We start from the raw sequence: 22144 nt of genomic DNA on the forward strand, positions 1-22144 counted from the left end.
GCCTTTGTTAGTCTTGTATTATTTTTAATTTAAGTTTCTTGTGTACAATTTGGAGTTTAGTATGGCGTTCATTATCACTGAACTAGTATATATATTTGCTTAGGGGCCAGCTGAAGGACATCCCCGGGTGGAGGAATTTTTCACTGCATTAAGACCTGTTGGTGACCTTCTGCTGTTGTCTGTTCTTCTATGGTTGGGTTGTTGTCTCTTTGACACATTCCCCATTTCCATTTTCAATTTTAATATCATTAAAAGTAAACAATATTACTAAAAGTAAACAATAGGATACTATCAAAAGTAAAGGATATTGTTTTTTAACGTAAATGATACAGTTAAAAGTGAATGTCAATGTAAACTGTTAATCCACAAATATGCTTACAGGGACTTTGAAAATTTAAAAGCTTCAAATTTCTTACCTAGAGAGCGTAAGAACGCCAATCACTTCAGCATAAAGATCACTTATAATACTGATGTTACCAGAGTTAGGGTTAGTCTGAATACTGAAAAATAACAATTAAATGCATTAATCATAACGAGTGTGATGATATGCTGGTCATGTTTAAATTTTTCAAAAAACAGGATCTGATATTCATAAACATATTTTCTAATAACAACTTCCATGTTAGACATATTTTGTGAGAAACAGCAATGTCTTATTACAGCTACTGATTTGTCATGTTTGTAGATCTTATTCAAGAGAACACTTTGGCATTTTATATTTCTATATGTATTATAAAACTGCAAATATGGAGAAACAGAAATCCTCTTTCAAGAACTACTCTCATGGAACAATGACTATTTCGACCATATTAACTTCAGACCTAATTTTGTGTAATATTTTGAATATATATTGTTGCTCTTTATCTCTCTTTGTTTCTGAAAAAAAATCATAAAATGGGTAAAAATGGTCATTTAGGACCTAGTTACTAATTTCTGCATCAATTGGTCTCTTGTGAAGAGTTGTCTTATTGGCTATAATACCACATCTTCTTTTTTATATCATTTGACTATTACAACAATGTTGATTTATTTGCAGATCTTCTTATGCTTAGCATCTTTGCTTTTTGCAGTTTTTCTCTATCCATAATGGTCTCTACAAAGGATTAAAACCCTGGATAACAAGAATGTGTCCAAAGTACACGGATGCCCCACTCCCACTATCATTTTCCATGTTCAATGGACCGTGAAATTGGATGAAAAAATTTAATTAGGCATTAAAATTAGAAAGATAATATCATAGGGAACATGTGTACTAAGTTTCAAGTTGATTGGACTTCAACTTCATCAAAAACTACCTTGACCAAAAACTTTAACCTGAAACATGCACTTTCATTTTCTATGTTCAGCAGACCGTGAAATTGGGGTCAAAAGTTTAATTTGGCTTTTAAATTAGAAAGATCATATCATAAGGAACATGTGTACTAAGTTTCAAGTTGATTGGACATCAACTTCATCAAAAACTACCTTGACAAAAAACTTTAACCTGAAGCGGGACAGACAAACAGACGGATGAACGAACAGACGGACGGACAAACGGACGCACAGACCAGAAAACATAATGACCCTCTACTATCGTAGGTGGGGCATAACGAACAAACAGACGGACGAACGGACGCACAGACCAGATAACATAATGCCCCTCTACTATCATAGGTTGGGCATAAAAACGGTCTGTAAATATCAGTAACTCTTATACAGTGTTCTAGCTACAAAGTTTGAACAGAGTGTAGAGCCCGCCCTTTTTATTGACGCAAGCGCCCATTTTGGTGACACCCCCTTTCGCAAGTGCCCTGCTATTTTTATTGCGAAATTTCTATTTACAATTTTTCACTACCCAAAATGGTCTCTATAAGGATGAAAACATGGATAACAAGAAGTGTCCATAGTACACGGATGCCCCAATCGAAGTATAATTTTCTATGTTCAGTGGACAGTGAAATTAGGATCAAGACTCTAATTTTGCATTAAAGTTAGAAAGATCATATCATAGGGAACATGTGTACTAAGTTTCAAGTTGATTGGACTTCAACTTCATCAAAAACTACCTTGACCAAAAACTTTAACCTGGAGCGGGAGAGACGGACAAACGAACACATGAACAGATGAATGGACAAACGAACAAACTTGCGCACAGACCAGAAAACATTATGCTCATAAATGGGGCATAAAAACAGTCTGTAAAGAGATAGAACTCCTATAAGATAAAAACAGTCTGTAAAGAGATATAACTCCTATAAGATAAAAACAGTCTGTAAAGAGATATAACTCCTATAAGATAAAAACAGTCTGTAAAGAGATATAACTCCTATAAGATCAAAACAGTCTGTAAAGAGATATGACTCCTATAAGATAAAAACAGTCTGTAAAGAGATATAACTCCTATAAGATAAAAACAGTCTGTAAAGAGATATAACTCCTATAAGATAAAAACAGTCTGTAAAGAGATATAACTCCTATAAGCAGTCAATTGATAATATCAGCCAGGTTAACTTATTTGCACTAGATGTTTTTATCTTGTCTGTTCTAAAATGACATATTAACACTGATGATCCAAAAGTTTTTTCACACAATTTTCAATTTTTTTTATGCCCTTTTTTTCCTAAACCACAGTTATAAAACTCACATTTTTGTCCATTCTTGAAAAATCACATTAATAAATACATGCAATAATTCAAAATTCAATAATGCTGATTTAATTTTAATTTCATTGCTCTTTTGAAAGACAGATATGATTTGATGTTCAGTTTTTCATATACTTTTTACCTGAGAACCTTTTTAAAATATGAGGTTGTTATACAATGTGATGCAGAAGTTTGTTTTGTAATGAATATTTTTTTAAGTATCTAGGAGCCATTAATTCACTTTCATTATTGGATGTTCAGGAAATATTTGCGACTAAGAATTAAACACACATCAACTAATTAATCATTTATTTATAAGGAACAAGGTTTTAAGTTTATTTTTCCAAAGTAGACATGATAGTTTAGAATTTTTGTATTTTTTTATGGGTTCATTGATTTTTTTTATCTTTAGGATTGACATCTTCATGATCATAGAATGTAACATTTCCAATACTATAGTAATATTGTTTTCCTTTAATACTTATCACATTCATAATAATGTGAAATAGTAGATATTATCTTACTTGTCTCTATATTTGAAATGTTTGAATGACTGAGCGATTACATGTTGAACCAAATCATCATGTCCTGGATGGAAGTTCAACTGAAAATAAAACAATTTTAACATAATAAATTAATGAGGCAACAACCCAAGTAATCAATAAAAAAAAAACAATCATATGAAAATCAGAAATTCAATATAGAATTTTTATCATAGCAATTCTTATAGGCTCCTAATTATAATGCTCAGATTACAGTTTTTCATAACAAGTACATCTATTTTCAAGGGCATACCAAAACTATTCACCTCACAATTGGGCTGACATAACCATTTATCCTGCAATCCGGCTACAAATAACAGGTATACAAATAAATTTTCGCTTTATTTGCACATGTACAAATAAAGTCTCCTGTTTGCCATTTCCATGCATATGTTGAGCAAGAGGTAAAACAGATATTTCTTTCTGGTAACAGTTCATTTTGGGGTCCTCTTCAGAGTGCGTTTCAACTTTGTCGATTTCCTTAAAGCATTAGACGCAAGGATTTGGTTTTAAACACCCAAGTACTAGGTGTCAATTGCAGGATTTACTAGGAAATAAATGAAAAAAAATATAAACCTTTTTAATACTTAAAACAAGAGGCTGTCACAACGACAGCAAACCGGATTTATTAACATTTATTTGTGTCCTGGCAATATCACAAGAACCATTATTGATGAATGGTGAAAGTGAAAATCGTCAATATCAAATTTGACCTCCATTTTGTCATCAGTATCAACATATTAAAATTTGAAAAGCTTAGATTGAATGGTTCATGAGTAAATGCAATAAAGTGAATGGAAACGCCATTTTACGATCTTTCAAGAACCAAAACTCCTGAACGGTAAAAGTCAAAATCGCCATTATTGAACTTGACCTCTATTTTGTCATCAGTAACAACATATAAAAATTTCAAAAGCTTTGGTTGAATGGTTTATGAGAAAATGCACGGACACGACTGGAAACACCATTTTTCAATCTTTCAAGAACCATAACTCCTGAACGGTAAAAGTCACAAGAGTGCACACGCTGAAATGTCTCGCCTTCTTTATACTAATCATTGATATTATGTTGATAGTCCTAAGTATAAAGCTTTATTACAACTGTCACATAAACTTAACATTAACCAAGATCGCTAAACAAAGACCAATGAACCATGAAAATAAGGTCAAGGTCAGATGAACCATGCCAGGCAGACATGTACAGCTAACAAAGCTTCCATACAACAAATATAGTTGACCTATTACTTATAGTTTTAGTAAGAAAAATAGACCAAAACACAAAAACTTAACACTGTGCAATGAACCGTGCAATTGAGGTCATGGTCAAATAAACCTGCGGGACTGACATATAGATCATAATATATTTCCATACACCAAATATAGTTGACCTTTGGCATATAATATTAGATAAAAAGACCAAAACTTAAAAACTTAACTTTGACCACTGAACCATGAAAATGAGGTCAAGTTCAGATGACATCTGCCCGCTAGACATGTACACCTTACAATCATTCCATACAACAAATATAGTAGACCTATTGCATAAAGTATGAGAAAAACCGACCAAAACACAAAAACTTAACTATAACCACTGAACCATGAAAATGAGGTCAAGGTCAGATGACACCTGCCAGTTGGACATGTACACCTTCCAGTCCTTCCATACACCAAATATACTAGCCTTATTGCTTATAGTATCTGAGATATGGACTTGACCACCAAAACTTAACCTTGTTCACTGATCCATGAAATGAGGTCGAGGTCAAGTGAAAACTGTCTGACGGGCATGAGGACCTTGCAAGGTACGCACATACCAAATATAGTTACCCTATTACTTATAATAAGAGAGAATTCAACATTACAAAAATTCTGAACTTTTTTTTCAAGTGGTCACTGAACCATGAAAATGAGGTCAAGGACATTGGACATGTGACTGACGGAAACTTCGTAACATGAGGCATCTATATACAAAGTATGAAGCATCCAGGTCTTTCACCTTCTAAAATATAAACCTTTTAAGAAGTTAGCTAACGCCGCCGCCGTAGCCGCCGCCGTAGCCGCCGCCGCCGCCGCCGCCGGATCACTATCCCTATGTCGAGCTTTCTGCAACAAAAGTTGCAGGCTCGACAAAAATCGTCATTATTGAACTTGACCTCCATTTTGTCATCAGTAACAACATATTAAAATTTGAAAAGCTTTGGTAGAACAGTTCATGTGTAAATACACGGACACGACTGGAAACTCCATTTTTCAATCTTTCAAGAACCATAACTCCTGAACGGTAAAAGTCAAAATCGTCATTATTAAACTTGACCTCCATTTTGTCATCAGTAACAACATATTATAATTTGGGAAGCTTTGGTAGAACAGTTCATGCGCAAATGCACGGACACGACTGGAAAAACCATTTTTCAATCTTTCAAGAACCATAACTCCTGAACGGTAAAAGTCAAAATCGCCATTATTGAACTTGGCCTCTATTTTGTCATCAGTAACAACATATAAAAATTTCAAAAGCTTTGGTTGAATGGTTTATGAGAAAATGCACGGACACGACTGGAAACACCATTTTTCAATCTTTCAAGAACCATAACTCCTGAACGGTAAAAGTCAAAATCGTCATTATTGAACTTGACCTCCATTTTGTCATCAGTAACAACATATTAAAATTTGAAAAGCTTTGGTAGAACAGTTCATGTGTAAATACACGGACACGACTGGAAACTCCATTTTTCAATCTTTCAAGAACCATAACTCCTGAACGGTAAAAGTCAAAATCGTCATTATTAAACTTGACCTCCATTTTGTCATCAGTAACAACATATTATAATTTGGGAAGCTTTGGTAGAACAGTTCATGCGCAAATGCACGGACACGACTGGAAAAACCATTTTTCAATCTTTCAAGAACCATAACTCCTGAACGGTAAAAGTCAAAATCGCCATTATTGAACTTGACCTTCATTTAGTTGTCAGTAACAACATATTAAAATTTTAAAAGCTTTGGTTGAACGGTTCATGAGTTAATGCACGGACAACATTTGATTGCCGCCGAGCCGGCCGGCCGCCCGCCCGCCATACATCCCCAAATCAATAACCGACATTTTTGTCACAAAAATCCGGTTAATAACATAATTGAAAAATACCTTGGCTAAAACTTCGATCAGTACTAAGCAGTAAATGAATTCAACAGCTAACTGTAAAGAAAAATTTCTTCATTAAATGCAGTACCGATATATATACATAAAGAATGCATTAATGTCATATCAAACCAATTCTACAGGATGAAAAAAGAGAAAATCAAAATCAAAGTCTAGAGGAGAAAGTCGATACTCCGGGTGCGAGAATTTCTCGCTACATTGAAGACCTGTTGGTGACCTTCTGCTGTTCTTTTTTTCTATGGTCGGGTTGTTGTCTCTTTGGCACATTCCCCATTTTCATTCTCAATTTTATTAAATGAAAGTCAATATCAACACATAGAGTAAAAAGTCAATATTAACACATAGAGTAAAAAGTCAATATTAACACATAGAGGAGAAAGTCAATATCAACACCTAGAGGAGAAAGGAGTAAAAAGTCAATATTAACACATAGAGGAGAAAGTCAATATTAACACATAGAGGAGAAAGTCAATATCAACACATAGAGAAGAAAGTCAATATAAACACCTAGAGGAGAAAGTCAATATCAACACCTAGAGGAGAAAGTCAATATCAACACCCAGAGGAGAAAGTCAATATCAACACCTAAAGGAGAAAGTCAATATCAACACCTAGAGGAGAAAGTCAATATCAACACCTAGAGGAGAAAGTCAATATAAACATCTAGAGGAGAAAGTCAATATCAACACCTAGAGGAGAAAATCAATATCAACACCTAGAGGAGAAAGTCAATATCAACACCTAGAGGAGAAAGTCAATATCAACACCTAGAGGAGAAAGTCAATATCAACACCTAAAGGAGAAAGTCAAAATCAACATCTAGAGGAGAAAGTCAATATCAACACCTAGAGGAGAAAATCAATATCAACATCTAGAGGAGAAAGTCAATATCAACACCTAGAGGAGAAAGTCAATATCAACATCTAGAGGAGAAAGTCAATATCAACACCTAGAGGAGAAAGTCAATATCAACATCTAGAGGAGAAAGTCAATATCAACACCTAGAGGAGAAAGTCAATATCAACATCTAGAGGAGAAAGTCAATATCAACACCTAGAGGAGAAAGTCAATATCAACACCTAAAGGAGAAAGTCAATATCAACATCTAGAGGAGAAAGTCAATATCAACACCTAGAGGAGAAAGTCAATATTAACACATAGAGGAGAAAGTCAATATCAACACCTAAAGGAGAAAGTCAATATCAACACCTAAAGGAGAAAGTCAATATCAAACCCTAGAGGAGAAATTCAATATCAACACTTAGAGGATAAAGTCAATATCAACACCTAGAGGAGAAAGTCAATATCAACACTTAGAGGATATAGTCAATATCAACACCTAGAGGAGAAAGTCAATATCAACAAACACCTAGAGGAGAAAGTCAATATCAACACCTAGAGGAGAAAGTCAATATCAACATCTAGAGGAGAAAGTCAATAATAAACCCTAAAGGAAAAAGTCAATATCAACATCTAGAGGAGAAAGTCAATATCAACATCTAGAGGAGAAAGGCAATATCAACACATAGAGGAGAAAATCAATATCAACACCTAGAGGAGAAAGTCAATATCAACACCTAGAGGAGAAAGTCAATATCAACACCTAGAGGAGAAAGTCAATATCAACACATAGAGTAACCAGGTGTTCCTCAGGGTGCAGCTTTATACGACCCCAGTGGTCATACCCTAAACAGTTGGGGCAAATTTGGTCACAATATTCAATCTTGATACTGTCTGAATTTGGATTGTGATCAAATTTTTTATATAATATTGGTTTTTGTCACAAAATTAATGTGGTCAAAGATCTAACAAATCTTTTGCACAATACTGTGCAATGGAAGATTTTTCTTGAAAAAAAAGGAATCCCTTAAAAAAAATGGTAAACAAAAATCCCCCCCCCCCCAACTTTTTGAAACACCCCTTGGAGCAATAACCCTTAAACTCAATCCCATGCTTTCCTTTGTAGTATTGAACCTTGAAGAACAATTTCAGAGAGATCCATACACCTAAACACAAGTTATTGTCATGATTGTTTGGAAACTAGAAACATGCTTCTTTTTGGCCCTTTTTTTTGGCCCCTAATTCCTACATATTTTGGGCAATTAGCCCAAAACTTAATCCCAGCCTCCCCTTTGTTATATGGTACATTATGGTACAATTTCAGAGAGATCCATACAATAACACATAAGTTATTGTCTGGAAACTAGAAAAATGCTTGTTTTGGCCGCTTTTTGGCCCTTAATTCCTAAACTTTGGCCCCATAACCCCTAAAATGAATCCAAACCTTCTACTTGTGGTTTTAAACATTGCAGTATAATTTCAGAGCAATTGAAATACTTGTACACAAGTTATTATCCTGAAACTAGAAATATGCTTGTTTGGGCCCCTAATTCCTAAAGAATAAGAATAAGAATAAGAATATTTTTATTATTCCAATCAAGGGCCCTTGATGGGCAGCATAACATGTACACATAGAACAATACATCATGATTTGTAACAGAAAAACATTTTTATATAATAAAATGAAACATTAAAAAACAAAGTTCAGACAGGTGTTATTATCTTCATTTTATAAAATCAAATACATTTAGTTCCAGGCAGGATCAGAACCATAAAATCATTACAATTATCATTGTTATTACATACATTAATTAACATTTCTTCTAACATCTAGACATGTAATAATATAGCTCCCTAAATATTTAAGTACAGACAAATTTTCATTAGTAAATAACCAAACAAATTTTGCCTCATTTGAAAGATGTATAAAATTAGGACAAATACAGTTTATCTCCTTGAAAAATATCTCCCTATCACTTTTGTATGCTGGACAACTAGTTATAAAATGTTGTTCATCTTCAACCAGATTTAGAGTACATTTCTTACAAAGCCTTTGATTTCTTTCTATGTATAATGTTTTATACCTGTCTCTTTCTATTTTGAGATCATGTGCACTGATTCTAATTTTACATATGGCACTTCTCAATTGAAAATTGTTTAAAGATAGATACATTTCTTTCGAAAAACAAGTTTTAAGTTTGAAATAGGTATCTAATTTACTACTCTGTGTATCTGTTCTTTTTGTGTTCCAACATTTTATAAAACTATTACAAAGTTTTTGCTTAACTGACTTGATAAAAAAGTTGAGTTTCACCTCCAAATCATGAATATTCAGCTTTTTAAAAATGAAATGTATGGATGAATACCAGCATTCAATATTATTATTAAACATGCTTTTGTTACACATATAGGTATCATACAGTAAACCATCTTTCATATTCTTTATTCTAAACCAATATTTTAGCATTGATAATCTAAACGACTTGGACTACAGTATCATCCCCATAATCGATCTCAACCTTTCTTTTGTGGTACTGAACCTTCTGAAGAAATTTCATAGAGATCCATTCACTTAAACTAAAGTAATTATCCAGAAACCAATGTGTCTTCGGACGACACAGATGAAGACGCAGACGATGACATCATACCATTATACGATCACAAAATTTTTTTGGGGTTGTATAAAAAGTTAATATCAACACCTAGAGGAGAAAGTCAATATTAACACATAGTTTAGAAAATCAATATCAACACCTAAAGGAGAAAGTCAATATCAACACCTCAAGAGGGAGAAAGTCAATATCAAACCCTAGAGGGAGGAGAAAGTCAATATCAATCCCTAGAGGATAAAGTCAAGATCAACAATTACAGGAGAAAGTCAATATCAACATCTAGATCTAGAGGAGAACGTCAATATCAACACCTAAAGGAGAAATTCAATATCAACACATAGAGGAGAAAGTTAATATCAACACCTAGAGGAGAAAGTCAATATCAACACATAGAGGAGAAAGTCAATATCAACACCTAGAGGAGAAAGGAGTAAAAAGTCAATATTAACACATAGAGGAGAAAGTCAATATCAACACCTAAAGGAGAAATTCAATATCAACACCTAGAGGAGAAAGTCAATATCAACACCTAGAGGAGAAAGTCCATATCAACACCTAAAGGAGAAAGTCAATATCAACACCTAAAGAGGAAAGTCAATATCAACACCTAGAGGAGAAAGTCAATATCAACATCTAGAGGAGAAAATCAATATCAACACCTAGAGGAGAAAGTCAATATCAACACCTAGAGGAGAAAGTCAATATCAACACCTAGAGGAGAAAGTCAATATCAACACATAGAGGAGAAAGTCAATATCAACATCTAGGAGAAAGTCAATTTCAAACCCTAGAGGAGAAAGTCAATATCAACACCTAGAGGAGAAAGTCAATATCAACACCTAGAGGAGAAGGTTGCATTTCTGTAAATATTGACAATGCAATTTCCCATAGGAACTCCTTTTACGGCTAAAACTGTACCACTTTTACTATTAAGTTTTGAAAAAATCTTATCCTAGAATTGAAAGTTCATATGCACTACAATTTTTTCAAAGGTCAAAATATAGGGCTTGTGCGGCATATTTTCAACGTTTATATGCCCTGAACTTTTTAGAGTTTAGACTAACACTAATTTTCTTAACTACTACTACCTTGAATGAAGGGTTACCACAGATTTCAATGTAAACAATATGCACATGTATATTTACTGGTAACATTCCCAAGTTATGTCTCTATGAGATGGAACACAGAGAGCATAACTGGGAACCAGTATGTAAACAAAATTAATTTTCTATTAATATTCTAAATCTCCCCAAAAGAGGTGTGGTTTGAGAAAAAGCTGTATTTACAAAGTGCAACCTCAACACCTAGAGGAGAAAATCAATATCAACACCTAGAGGAGAAAGTCAATATCAACACTTAGAGGAGAAAGTCAATATCAACATCTAGAGGAGAAAGTCAATATCAACACCTAGAGGAGAAAGTCAATATCAACACTTAGAGGAGAAAGTCAATATCAACACCTAGAGGAGAAAGTCAATATCAACACCTAGAGGAGAAAGTCAATATCAACACCAAAGGATAAAGTCAATATCAACACCTAGAGGAGAAGGTCAATATCAACACCAAAGGATAAAGTCAATATCAACACCTAGAGGAGAAAGTCAATATCAACACCTAGAGGATAGTCAATATCAACACCTAGAGGATAAAGTGAATTACACCTAGAGGAGAAAGTTAATATCAACACATAGAGGAGAAAGTCAATATCAATATATACTGATGAGTTGACTTTTTCAAATGATTTTTATAGTTTGTTCTTATGTTGTACTGTTTTACCACTGTCCCAGGTTAGGGGGAGGGTTGGGATCCGCTAACATGTTTAACCTGGCCACATTATGTATGTATGTGCCTGTCCCAAGTCAGGAGCCTTTATTTCAGTGGTTGTCGTTTGTTTAGGTGTTATATATTTGTTTTTCGTTCCTTTTTTTATATAAATAAGTCTGTTAGTTTTCTCGTTTGAATTGTTTTACATTGTCATTTCGGGCCCTTCTATAGCTGACTATGCGGTATGGGCTTTGCTCATTAATGAAGGCTGTACAGTGACCTATAGTTGTTAATTTGTGTGTCATTTTGGTCACTTGTGGACAGTTGTCTCATTGGCAATCATACCATATCTTCTTTTATATATTAGAGGAGAAAGTTAACATCAACCCCTTGATGAGAATGTAAATAGCAACACATTTGATTTACTCTTTGTCTAAACTTTAGTTGGGTTTGTTTTTTCTTACTACTGTTTTTTATTATATTCAAAGTGTGTTCAATTGATAGTATCTTAAAAACTTACATCTCTTCTTTCTAGAAGAAAGTCTTTACTTCTGTAAAAATCAAAAAATAAATGTATGATATATTTATCAGTTATGGACTTTTGAAGAGGTCAATATATTTTTTACGGAGCTGTTCATATAATATTAATCTAGAAGGAATTTGAGAGTCCATATATAAAGTATTGAGTAAGCTATAGTCTTTAATTCATATATTACATAATACATATAATTATTATTGAAATAGACTTCAATGTTCTTTCTGCGTGTTTTTATCATTGTATTTTGCAAGATTTATAATATTGACTACCATGACTATTGATATAAATACAAATAGAAACATAGCATCCATATTGTTAAACTAGAGGCTCCAAGGAGCCTGTTGTTCACCTGATATTTTTATTTACAGTTCATGCATGAAATAATGCATATGCAACCATTATACTTTTGCTTTAGTTTCAGAGATATAATTGAGAGAAAAACTGCTTTTTCCCCTATGTTCTATTTTTAGCCATGGTGGCCATGTTGGTTGGCTGGCAGGATCATCAGACACATTTTTCAAACTAAATACCCAATTAATGTTTGGTTAAATTTGTCAAGTAGTTTCAGAGGAGAAGATTTTTGTAAGATTACAAAAATTTGCAAAAAATTGTAAAATATTTACTATAAAGGACAATAACTCCTTATATGGGTCAACTGACCATTTTGGTCTTGATACCTTTTTTGTAGATCTTACTTTGCTGAACATAATGTTGTTTACAGTTTATCTCTATCTATAATAATATTTAAGATAATAACCAAAAACTGCAAAATTTCCTTAAAATTACCAATTCATGGGCAGCAACCCAACAACAGATTGTCCGATTTGTCTGAAATTTTCAGGACAAATACATCTTGACCTGATAAACAATTTCATCCCTGTCAGATTTACTCTTAATGCTTTGGTTTCAGAGATATAAGCCAAAATCTACATTTTACCCCTATGATCTATTTTTAGCCATGGCAGCCATCTTGGTTGGTGAGCGGGGTCATCGGAAACATTTTTTAAACTAAATACTCTAATGATGATTGTGGCCAAGTATGGTTAAATTTGGCCCAGTAGTTAAAGAGGAGAAGATTTTTGTAAAAGTTAACAGACAACGACTGCAGACAACGGACGCCAAGTGATGAGAAAAGCTCACTTTGTTGTATCTTTGGGATACCACTTTTACCAGTAGTTGTTTCGTTGACAATCATACCTCAATAACATATCAGCACGAGGATATAAAATGTAACAAAGTTTTACATCCTAAACATTAACAAAACTTTTAAAAATTTTACTAAAATAAACTTTGATTTTGCCATTTTAATAACTGAATTGCCTGTCTCATGATGTTTTAAATATACCCTGTTTTAGACTTTTTGTTCACCTGAGCCTTGGACCTACATGTACATTGCTGTTTTTATCCTATCCTTTATCCTTTGTCTCTGCTATGCACTGCTTTATTAAACTTTTCATATTGTCTTAAACCTACCCTTTACTTTTATGCCTTTGTCGGACACCACCTTCATCAATTAACATCTGTTTATTAAACCAGAGAAATAAACTCCTCAACAAGGAAGGTAATGTCTGTTCTGCAACACTACCTAACGCATTCAGTAACTGAAAATAAATTACATATGTGATCACTGGGACTAAATCAACACTACCTAACGCATTCAGTAACTGAAAATAAATTACAAATGTGATCACTGGGACTAAATCAACACTACCTAACGCATTCAGTAACCTAAAATAAATTACAAATGTGATCACTGGGACTAAATCAACACTACCTAACGCATTCAGTAACTGAAAATAAATGACAAATGTGATCACTGGGACTAAATCAACACTACCTAACGCATTCAGTAACTGAAAATAAATTACAAATGTGATCACTGGGACTAAATCAACACTTCCTAACGCATTCAGTAACTGAAAATAAATTACAAATGTGATCACTGGGACTAAATCAACAATACCTAACGCATTCAGTAACTGATAATAAATTACAAATGTGATCACTGGGACTAAATCAACACTACCTAACGCATTCAGTAACCTAAAATAAATTACAAATGTGATCACTGGGACTAAATCAACACTACCTAACGCATTCAGTAACTGAAAATAAATTACAAATGTGATCACTGGGACTAAATCAACACTACCTAACGCATTCAGTAACTGAAAATAAATTACAAATGTGATCACTGGGACTTAATCAACACTACCTAACGCATTCAGTAACCTAAAATAAATTACAAATGTGATCACTGGGACTAAATCAACACTACCTAACGCATTCAGTAACTGAAAATAAATGACAAATGTGATCACTGGGACTAAATCAACACTACCTAAAGCATTCAGTAACTGATAATAAATTACAAATATGATCACTGGGACTATATCAACACTACCTAATGCATTCAGTAACTGAAAATAAATTACAAATGTGATCACTGGGACTAAATCAACACTACCTAACGCATTCAGTAACCTAAAATAAATTACAAATGTGATCACTGGGACTAAATCAACACTACCTAACGCATTCAGTAACTGAAAATAAATTACAAATGTGATCACTGGGACTTAATCAACACTACCTAAAGCATTCAGTAACTGAAAATAAATGACAAATGTGATCACTGGGACTAAATCAACACTACCTAACGCATTCAGTAACTGAAAATAAATTACAAATGTGATCACTGGGACTAAATCAACACTACCTAACGCATTCAGTAACTGAAAATAAATTACAAATGTGATCACTGGGACTTAATCAACACTACCTAAAGCATTCAGTAACTGAAAATAAATGACAAATGTGATCACTGGGACTAAATCAACACTACCTAACGCATTCAGTAACTGAAAATAAATTACAAATGTGATCACTGGGACTAAATCAACACTACCTAACGCATTCAGTAACTGAAAATAAATTACAAATGTGATCACTGGGACTAAATCAACACTACCTAACGCATTCAGTAACTGAAAATAAATTACAAATGTGATCACTGGGACTTAATCAACACTACCCAACGCATTCAGTAACTGAAAATAAATGACAAATGTGATCGCTGGGACTAAATCAACACTACCTAACGCTGGTAGTAACTGTAAATAAACGACAGTTACCAGAAATCCCTAAATTTCAAGCTTTAAACAAAGAATGTCATGATCTACCAAATCAAAAGTTTTTTTAAAATCTAATAAAATTGCTAGATTTAAATAACCATCATTCATTTCTTGCAACCATTTGTCAATGATATTGATAAGTGCAGTTTGACAAGAATGCTGCGGCCTGAAACCAGATTGTGTAGGGTGTAAAAGTTTAAGTTTAGGCTTAAATTAAAATATTGTTTGTTTGCCCTTTACCGACCGACCCTGTCAATTCGTTCCGCCTGAAAATCTTTTATTTGTATTTACCAGCAAGATTTTATTTTATTTTATCTTTTCGTTCCTACCAAAAATCTTATATTTGTATTTCCCGCTCAAAACTTTTTTACCGGAATCCTCGGGTTTTATCTTTACCGTATAAGGTCTAGTCCGTTTGGTATCTCGTGAGCGTTTGACATGAACACTTGCATATAGAGTTTCAAAGCATTTGTTTGAAATCGATGTTGAACGCTTTGAGAAAACATGATGATATGACGTTAGCTGCGAAAACGTAGCTCTTAAGGTCCTTTTGATGATTTTTGATATTTGCGGACCATAGATCTATGGCAAAAAAAAAAAAATCAAAGGACAATAGAGCTACGTTTTCGCAGCTAGATATGACGTACGTTACTCTGTATCTTTATACTTGGAGAGGAGGGTTCACTTACAAAAAAGTTCGTTTAATACAAAATTATCAACGTGTGTACAAACTTTTTTGTAAACGGACGTTGTATTCTATGTACAGTAGGGATGGCCTTTTGTGATCCGTAGATCAGGATGATTATGTTAAAGATGCCTTCGACCAGCATTGCTGTATTATTTATATCTGACATGAACCAAAGGTGGCAAAAGCCTGTAAAGTGGAGAATATTTGGCAGTAAAAGCTCCCAAGTTTTCCAAACAGATCATTTATAAATTGCGATGTAGAATACGTACCCGAATGGAATAGACTACCGGACAATCTTGTGTGTGCTAAGACAATTGAGAGCTTTAAACTTCGGTTGCTCTCACAACGTTGGATTAATTTTCCAGCGCCTCTCTCCCGTTGCCACTGATGCCATATATACTGGCCCTGCAACGTACTTATTCAGATTCAGAATTGAGTTCAAGTCTTGTAGCATTTTTATTGGAAACCCAGACACACACGAAAATTTAAACACTCTAGGGACTTTTTCTACTAGTAATGTATCTCTGCCCGGACATATTTTACCAGGACAAAGTAATCTGCGGCACAGCTCTATATTTTGATATTTGAAAACAAACTAGTCTTGCATATGAATTAACTTCACATTCTACATGATATTTTTTTTTCAAAACTTCCTGGGACTATTATACTACTAGTCCCATCAACTTATTAGCAAAAGCAAAACAGACAAAAATGACATTATGCAGATTTTGTATATTATGTTTCTTGTCACTTGTGTATACAATGTACTATGTTTGCATTTTAACCCGTCAGGGTTTCATGTTTTTTTGCAATATAAAATAAAATATTATACCTACCTGCCTACCCATGACAAAAAATATACCGAGCCAAATTATTTTTTTTGGGAAAAAAATAAAATATTTTACCTACCTGTCTACCCTGTTTCAAAACATAGGGTCGGAAAAGGGCAAACAAACAATATTTTAATTTAGGCCTTAGATAAATATTTGTACATTTTACTAGAAACATGTCTTTTTATTAATTTTGATAAATTTGGAAGAACTGATTTAGGTCTGTAATTTGTTGGTAAAAGCTTGTCTCCATCCTTGAAAACTGGTGTTACCTTAGCATTCTTCAGTAATGAATTAATTCTGTTAAATATATATGTGAGAGGTGATGCAATAAAAGGGGCACATAATCATAGGATTTTTTGTCCAATATTATCCATACCAGTTGCTTTGTTTATATCAAGTTTTGTTAACTCATTAAATAGCTAATACATGATCACTGGTGGTATAGAAAAGTTTTCATGTTTATGTAATTTATTTGTAACAAAGGAGTAGGTCCGGTAACGGCCGATTTTGGCCTCAAATTTCATGAAAGATTTCTTTTTTAACACTTAAGTGTCTATTTAAATTGATTCAATTAGTTTAAGTAAAAGATTTTAACTGATGTAGTCATTAAAAAACGCTCCGATTCAAGCTTAACTATGAAAAATCTATCAAATATGCTAAAAAACGTCACTTTTCAGATGGTTTTTGTCAAAAATGAAAGTGGTCGCATCCGTGTTCATCCACAACCTTTATATATGTTATGTATTATCATCATATACAACTTACATTTTAATATTATGAATGAACAAGAATGCGGCCACTTTCATTTTAGACGGAAACCGTCTAAAATTTAACTAAATGCTCAAATTGTGAAGATTTCAGTGATTTAGCATGACTTAATGATGCTAGTACCCGATATATGTGCATTGTATTGTCAAAAACAGCCCATATTTATGTAGCAGAATCTTTCTTCTTTCCAATATATAACTAAAAGTTTACATTTTAACAATTTTGTAAAACTGCTATATTGTGGGGCCAAAAAGGGGTCTTACTGAACCTACTCCTTTACTAAGATTACTAAAATTTGCTTTATTTACAGGTGTATAACTTCCTTGTCCTCTTAGTTTTTCAGCACAGGAAGTGAAAAACTTATTAAAAGTATCAGCTATACATTTTTTACTTTTAGTTGTATTGTTATCTTCTGTGGCTAACTCATATGGTGTATTTTTAACTTTTGGGTTCAGACTGTGAAGACATTTCCATAAGGTGTTAGGGTCATTGGAGTCTTTTACCATATTTTTAAAATAATTCTCTTTTGAGTTATCTATAATTTGTTTAGTTTTATTTCTCCAAAATCTATACCCACTCCATTAACCAAGTGCATTATATTTATCTCTCATATTCTTAGCGTAAATGATTTCACTGTTATACCAATCAGGCTTCCTGTCGCTTTTAACTCTCTTTTTAACAATAGGAGCAAATTTATCTAAAGCCTTGTTCAACATTTAAAATAACAGTACATGTACTGATATTTGTTTACCCATTCAAATCATTAACTTTGGATAATTAACAGTACGTGTATTGATATTCATTTACCCATTCAAATCATTAACTTTGGATAATTAACAGTACATGTATTGATGTTCATGTACCCATTCAAATCATTAACTTTGGATAATTAACAGTACATGTATTGATATTCATTTACCCATTCAAACAATTAACTTGGGATAATTGGCAGTACATGAATTGATATTCATTTACCCATTCAAATAATTAACATTAAATAATTAACAAAATTTCAGAATTTGCATGCTCTGTAGTTGCCTAAATGACAATCTTTCTTTTTGTTCTTTTTTAAATCAAATGAGTAAATTGCTTTTTAAACACATCAAATTTTCAATCAGTTTCCTTCCTACAACATTCTTTCTTTTAAATTACCTGATCAAACTGTGGATCTTCTCCTCTCTGTAAAGATTTTGTCAAAGATTTTTCCTGCAAGGCAAATTAAGCATGTTTACAGCTAAAAAGAAAGTTTCTGCTACAAAATAATCAGTAAGATATTATAAAACAGGATATACTAACTTAAGGTCTGGAAATATTTAACTTTTGCTGCTTTCATGACCATTTTTATCTGCTGCAACTGTTTTACAAATCATTTTAAGGTTTTGGTTTAGAAATAATGTTTAAATAAATGGAGAATGTATCCATGGGACACAGATGGTGTCCCCTTGCATATCTCTTATGCCCGAGACCACAATTAATTCCTGTATCATTTCTTTATAACGTTTTGTCGCATTAAAAAAATTTGCCTATTCTTTTTGTCTAATTTTTTTGTGTGTGTAATGTACAGTACAAGTCCAAAAATATATGCAATTTTCAGAAAAATTGCATCTTTACATCATACAAATTTGGCCAATACACATCCATACCCCCTATAGGCAAGTCAAGAGATGTTCTGAAAAGTGTAAATATTACCTTTTTGCACCTGGCCTAATCACTCTTTCCTTATTAAAATCAGTTAAAATAAAACATCCAAAAGTTTATTTCAGCTCTCTTCTTTCATTTCCACCCAAGAAAAGCTAAGAAATGAATGAGAAAGGGAAAGAAAAAAAATAAAGAAAAAATACACTAAAATTAAAGGGAACTATATTCGTGGACAACGAAAAGCAGGATCATTAATTGTGGTCTTGGGCCTATTAGGGGCCAAAAACTTGACCAATTCTAATAAAACTTGGCATGATTTAAGCTTAGTGTACATTAGAAGTCAGTTTACAAAGTTTCAAAGCCATATGATATATATTATAGAAAATGTGGCATTTTTTATATCTCAACTTTGGTGGCTGAATTGTGACGTTGAAATAGAACAATTTCAACTTTCAAATTTTGGTTTCAAAAATTTAAAAAACCCACCAAATTGCACTTTTTAATGTTTCAATGTATAAGATATTATCTATTCAAAGTAAATGATAGCATACTTAATGTATGAGACTTATAAAAATTTGACAAAAGTTAATTTTATAGGTGCCTATGCCAAACTAGAGGCTCTAAAGAGCCTGTGTCGCTCACCTTGGTCTATGTGAATATTAAACAATGGACACAGATGGATTCATGACAAAATTGTGTTTTGGTGATGGTGATGTGTTTGTAGATTTTACTTTACTAAACATTCTTGCTGCTTACAATTATCTCTATCTATAACAGTACTTTCTGTGGAAAATATTATTGAAAATCTTCAAATTTTAAGAAAATTGTTAAAAATTGACTATGAAGGGCAATAACTCCTTAGGGGGTCAATTGACTATTTTGGTCATACTGACATATTTTTAGTTCTTACTTTGCTGTACATTATTGCTGTTTACAGTTTATCTCTTATAATAATATTCAAGATAATAACAAAGAAACAGCAAAATTTCCTCAAATTTACCAATTCAGGGGCAGCAACCTAACAACCGATTATCCGATTCACCTGAAAATTCCAGGGCAGATAGATCGTGACCTGATCAACAATTTTACTTCCTGTCAGATTTGCTCTTAATGCTTTGGTTTTTGAGTTATAAGCCAAAAACTGCATTTTACCCCCATGTTCTATTTTTAGCCATGGTGGCCATCTTGGTTTGTTGGCCGAGTTACCGGACACATTTTTTTAACTAGATACCCCGATGATCATTATGGCTAAGTTTGGTTAAATTCGGCCCAGTAGTTTCAGAGGAGAAGATATTTGTAAAAGATTACTAAGATTTACAAAAATGGTTAAAAATTGACTACAAAGGGCAATAACTCCTAAAGTGGTCAACTGACCATTTTGGTCATGCTGACTTATTTGTAGATCTTACTTTGCTGAACATTATTGCTGTTTACAGTTTATCTCTATCTATAATAATATTCAAGATAATAACCAAAAACAGCAAAATTTCCTTAAAATTACCATTTCAGGGGCAGCAACCCAACAATGGAATGTCCAATTCATCTGAAAATTTCAGGGCAGATAGATCTTGACCTGATGAACAATTTTACCCCATGTCAGATTTGCTTTAAATGCTTTGGGTTTTGAGTTATAAGCCAAAAACTGCATTTTACCCCATGTTCTATTTTTAGCCATGGCGGCCATCTTGGTTGGATGGCCGGGTCACAGGACACATTTTTCTAACTACTAACCCAAGAGATGATTGTGGCCAAGTTTGGATTAATTTGGCCCAGTAGTTTCAGAGGAGAAGATTTTTGTAAAAGATTACTAATCTTTACGAAAAATGGTTAAAAATTGACTATAAAGGGCAATAACTCCTAAAGGGGTCAACTGACCATTTCAGTCATGTTGACTTATTTGTAAATCTTACTTTGCTGAACATTATTGCCGTTTATAGTTTATCTCTATCTATAATAATATTCAAGATAATAACCAAAAAGAGCAAAATTTCCTTAAAATTACTAATTCAGGGCCAGCAACCCAACAACAGGTTGTCTGATTCATCTGAAAATTTCAGGGCAGATAGATCTTGAACTGATAAACAATTCTACCCCTTGTCAGATTTGCTCTAAATGCTTTGGGTTTTGAGTTATAAGCCAAAAACTGCATTTTACCCCATGTTCTATTTTTAGCCATGGCGGCCATCTTGGTTTGATGGCCGGGTCACAGGACACATTTTTCAAACTAATAACCCAAAAGATGATTGTGGCCAAGTTTGGATTAATTTGGCCCAGTAGTTTCAGAGGAGAAGATTTTTGTAAAATATTACTAAGATTTACGAAAAATGGTTAAAAATTGACTATAAAGGGCAATAACTCTTAAAGGGGTCAACTGACCATTTCAGTCATGTTGACTTATTTGTAAATCTTACTTTGCTGAACATTATTGCCGTTTATAGTTTATCTCTATCTATAATAATATTCAAGATAATAACCAAAAACAGCAAAATTTCCTTAAAATTACCATTTCAGGGGCAGCAACCCAACAATGGAATGTCCAATTCATCTGAAAATTTCAGGGCAGATAGATCTTGACCTGATGAACAATTTTACCCCATGTCAGATTTGCTTTAAATGCTTTGGGTTTTGAGTTATAAGCCAAAAACTGCATTTTACCCCATGTTCTATTTTTAGCCATGGCGGCCATCTTGGTTGGATGGCCGGGTCACAGGACACATTTTTCTAACTACTAACCCAAGAGATGATTGTGGCCAAGTTTGGATTAATTTGGCCCAGTAGTTTCAGAGGAGAAGATTTTTGTAAAAGATTACTAATCTTTACGAAAAATGGTTAAAAATTGACTATAAAGGGCAATAACTCCTAAAGGGGTCAACTGACCATTTCAGTCATGTTGACTTATTTGTAAATCTTACTTTGCTGAACATTATTGCCGTTTATAGTTTATCTCTATCTATAATAATATTCAAGATAATAACCAAAAAGAGCAAAATTTCCTTAAAATTACTAA

The 22144-nt window shown here is 33.2% G+C and overlaps 1 protein-coding gene across 7 annotated transcripts in view; it reads right to left on the reverse strand.

Moving 5' to 3' along the window:
- LOC143042521 (protein furry-like) overlaps positions 1–22144 on the reverse strand; it is a 373316-nt gene that overhangs the window by 345737 nt on the left and 5435 nt on the right. For all 7 annotated transcript variants that reach the window (XM_076214885.1, XM_076214883.1, XM_076214882.1 and 4 more), the window contains exons 4-9: positions 18652–18705; positions 13550–13677; positions 12059–12089; positions 6308–6358; positions 3146–3225; positions 417–500 (exon numbers count right to left, since the gene is read on the reverse strand). In XM_076214885.1, the coding sequence (XP_076071000.1) occupies positions 417–500; positions 3146–3225; positions 6308–6358; positions 12059–12089; positions 13550–13677; positions 18652–18705 (428 nt within the window). The remainder of the gene's footprint in view (positions 1–416; positions 501–3145; positions 3226–6307; positions 6359–12058; positions 12090–13549; positions 13678–18651; positions 18706–22144) is intronic.

This window comes from Mytilus galloprovincialis, chromosome 8, assembly GCF_965363235.1.
Source record: "Mytilus galloprovincialis chromosome 8, xbMytGall1.hap1.1, whole genome shotgun sequence".
NCBI classification, from domain to species: Eukaryota; Metazoa; Mollusca; class Bivalvia; order Mytilida; family Mytilidae; genus Mytilus; species Mytilus galloprovincialis.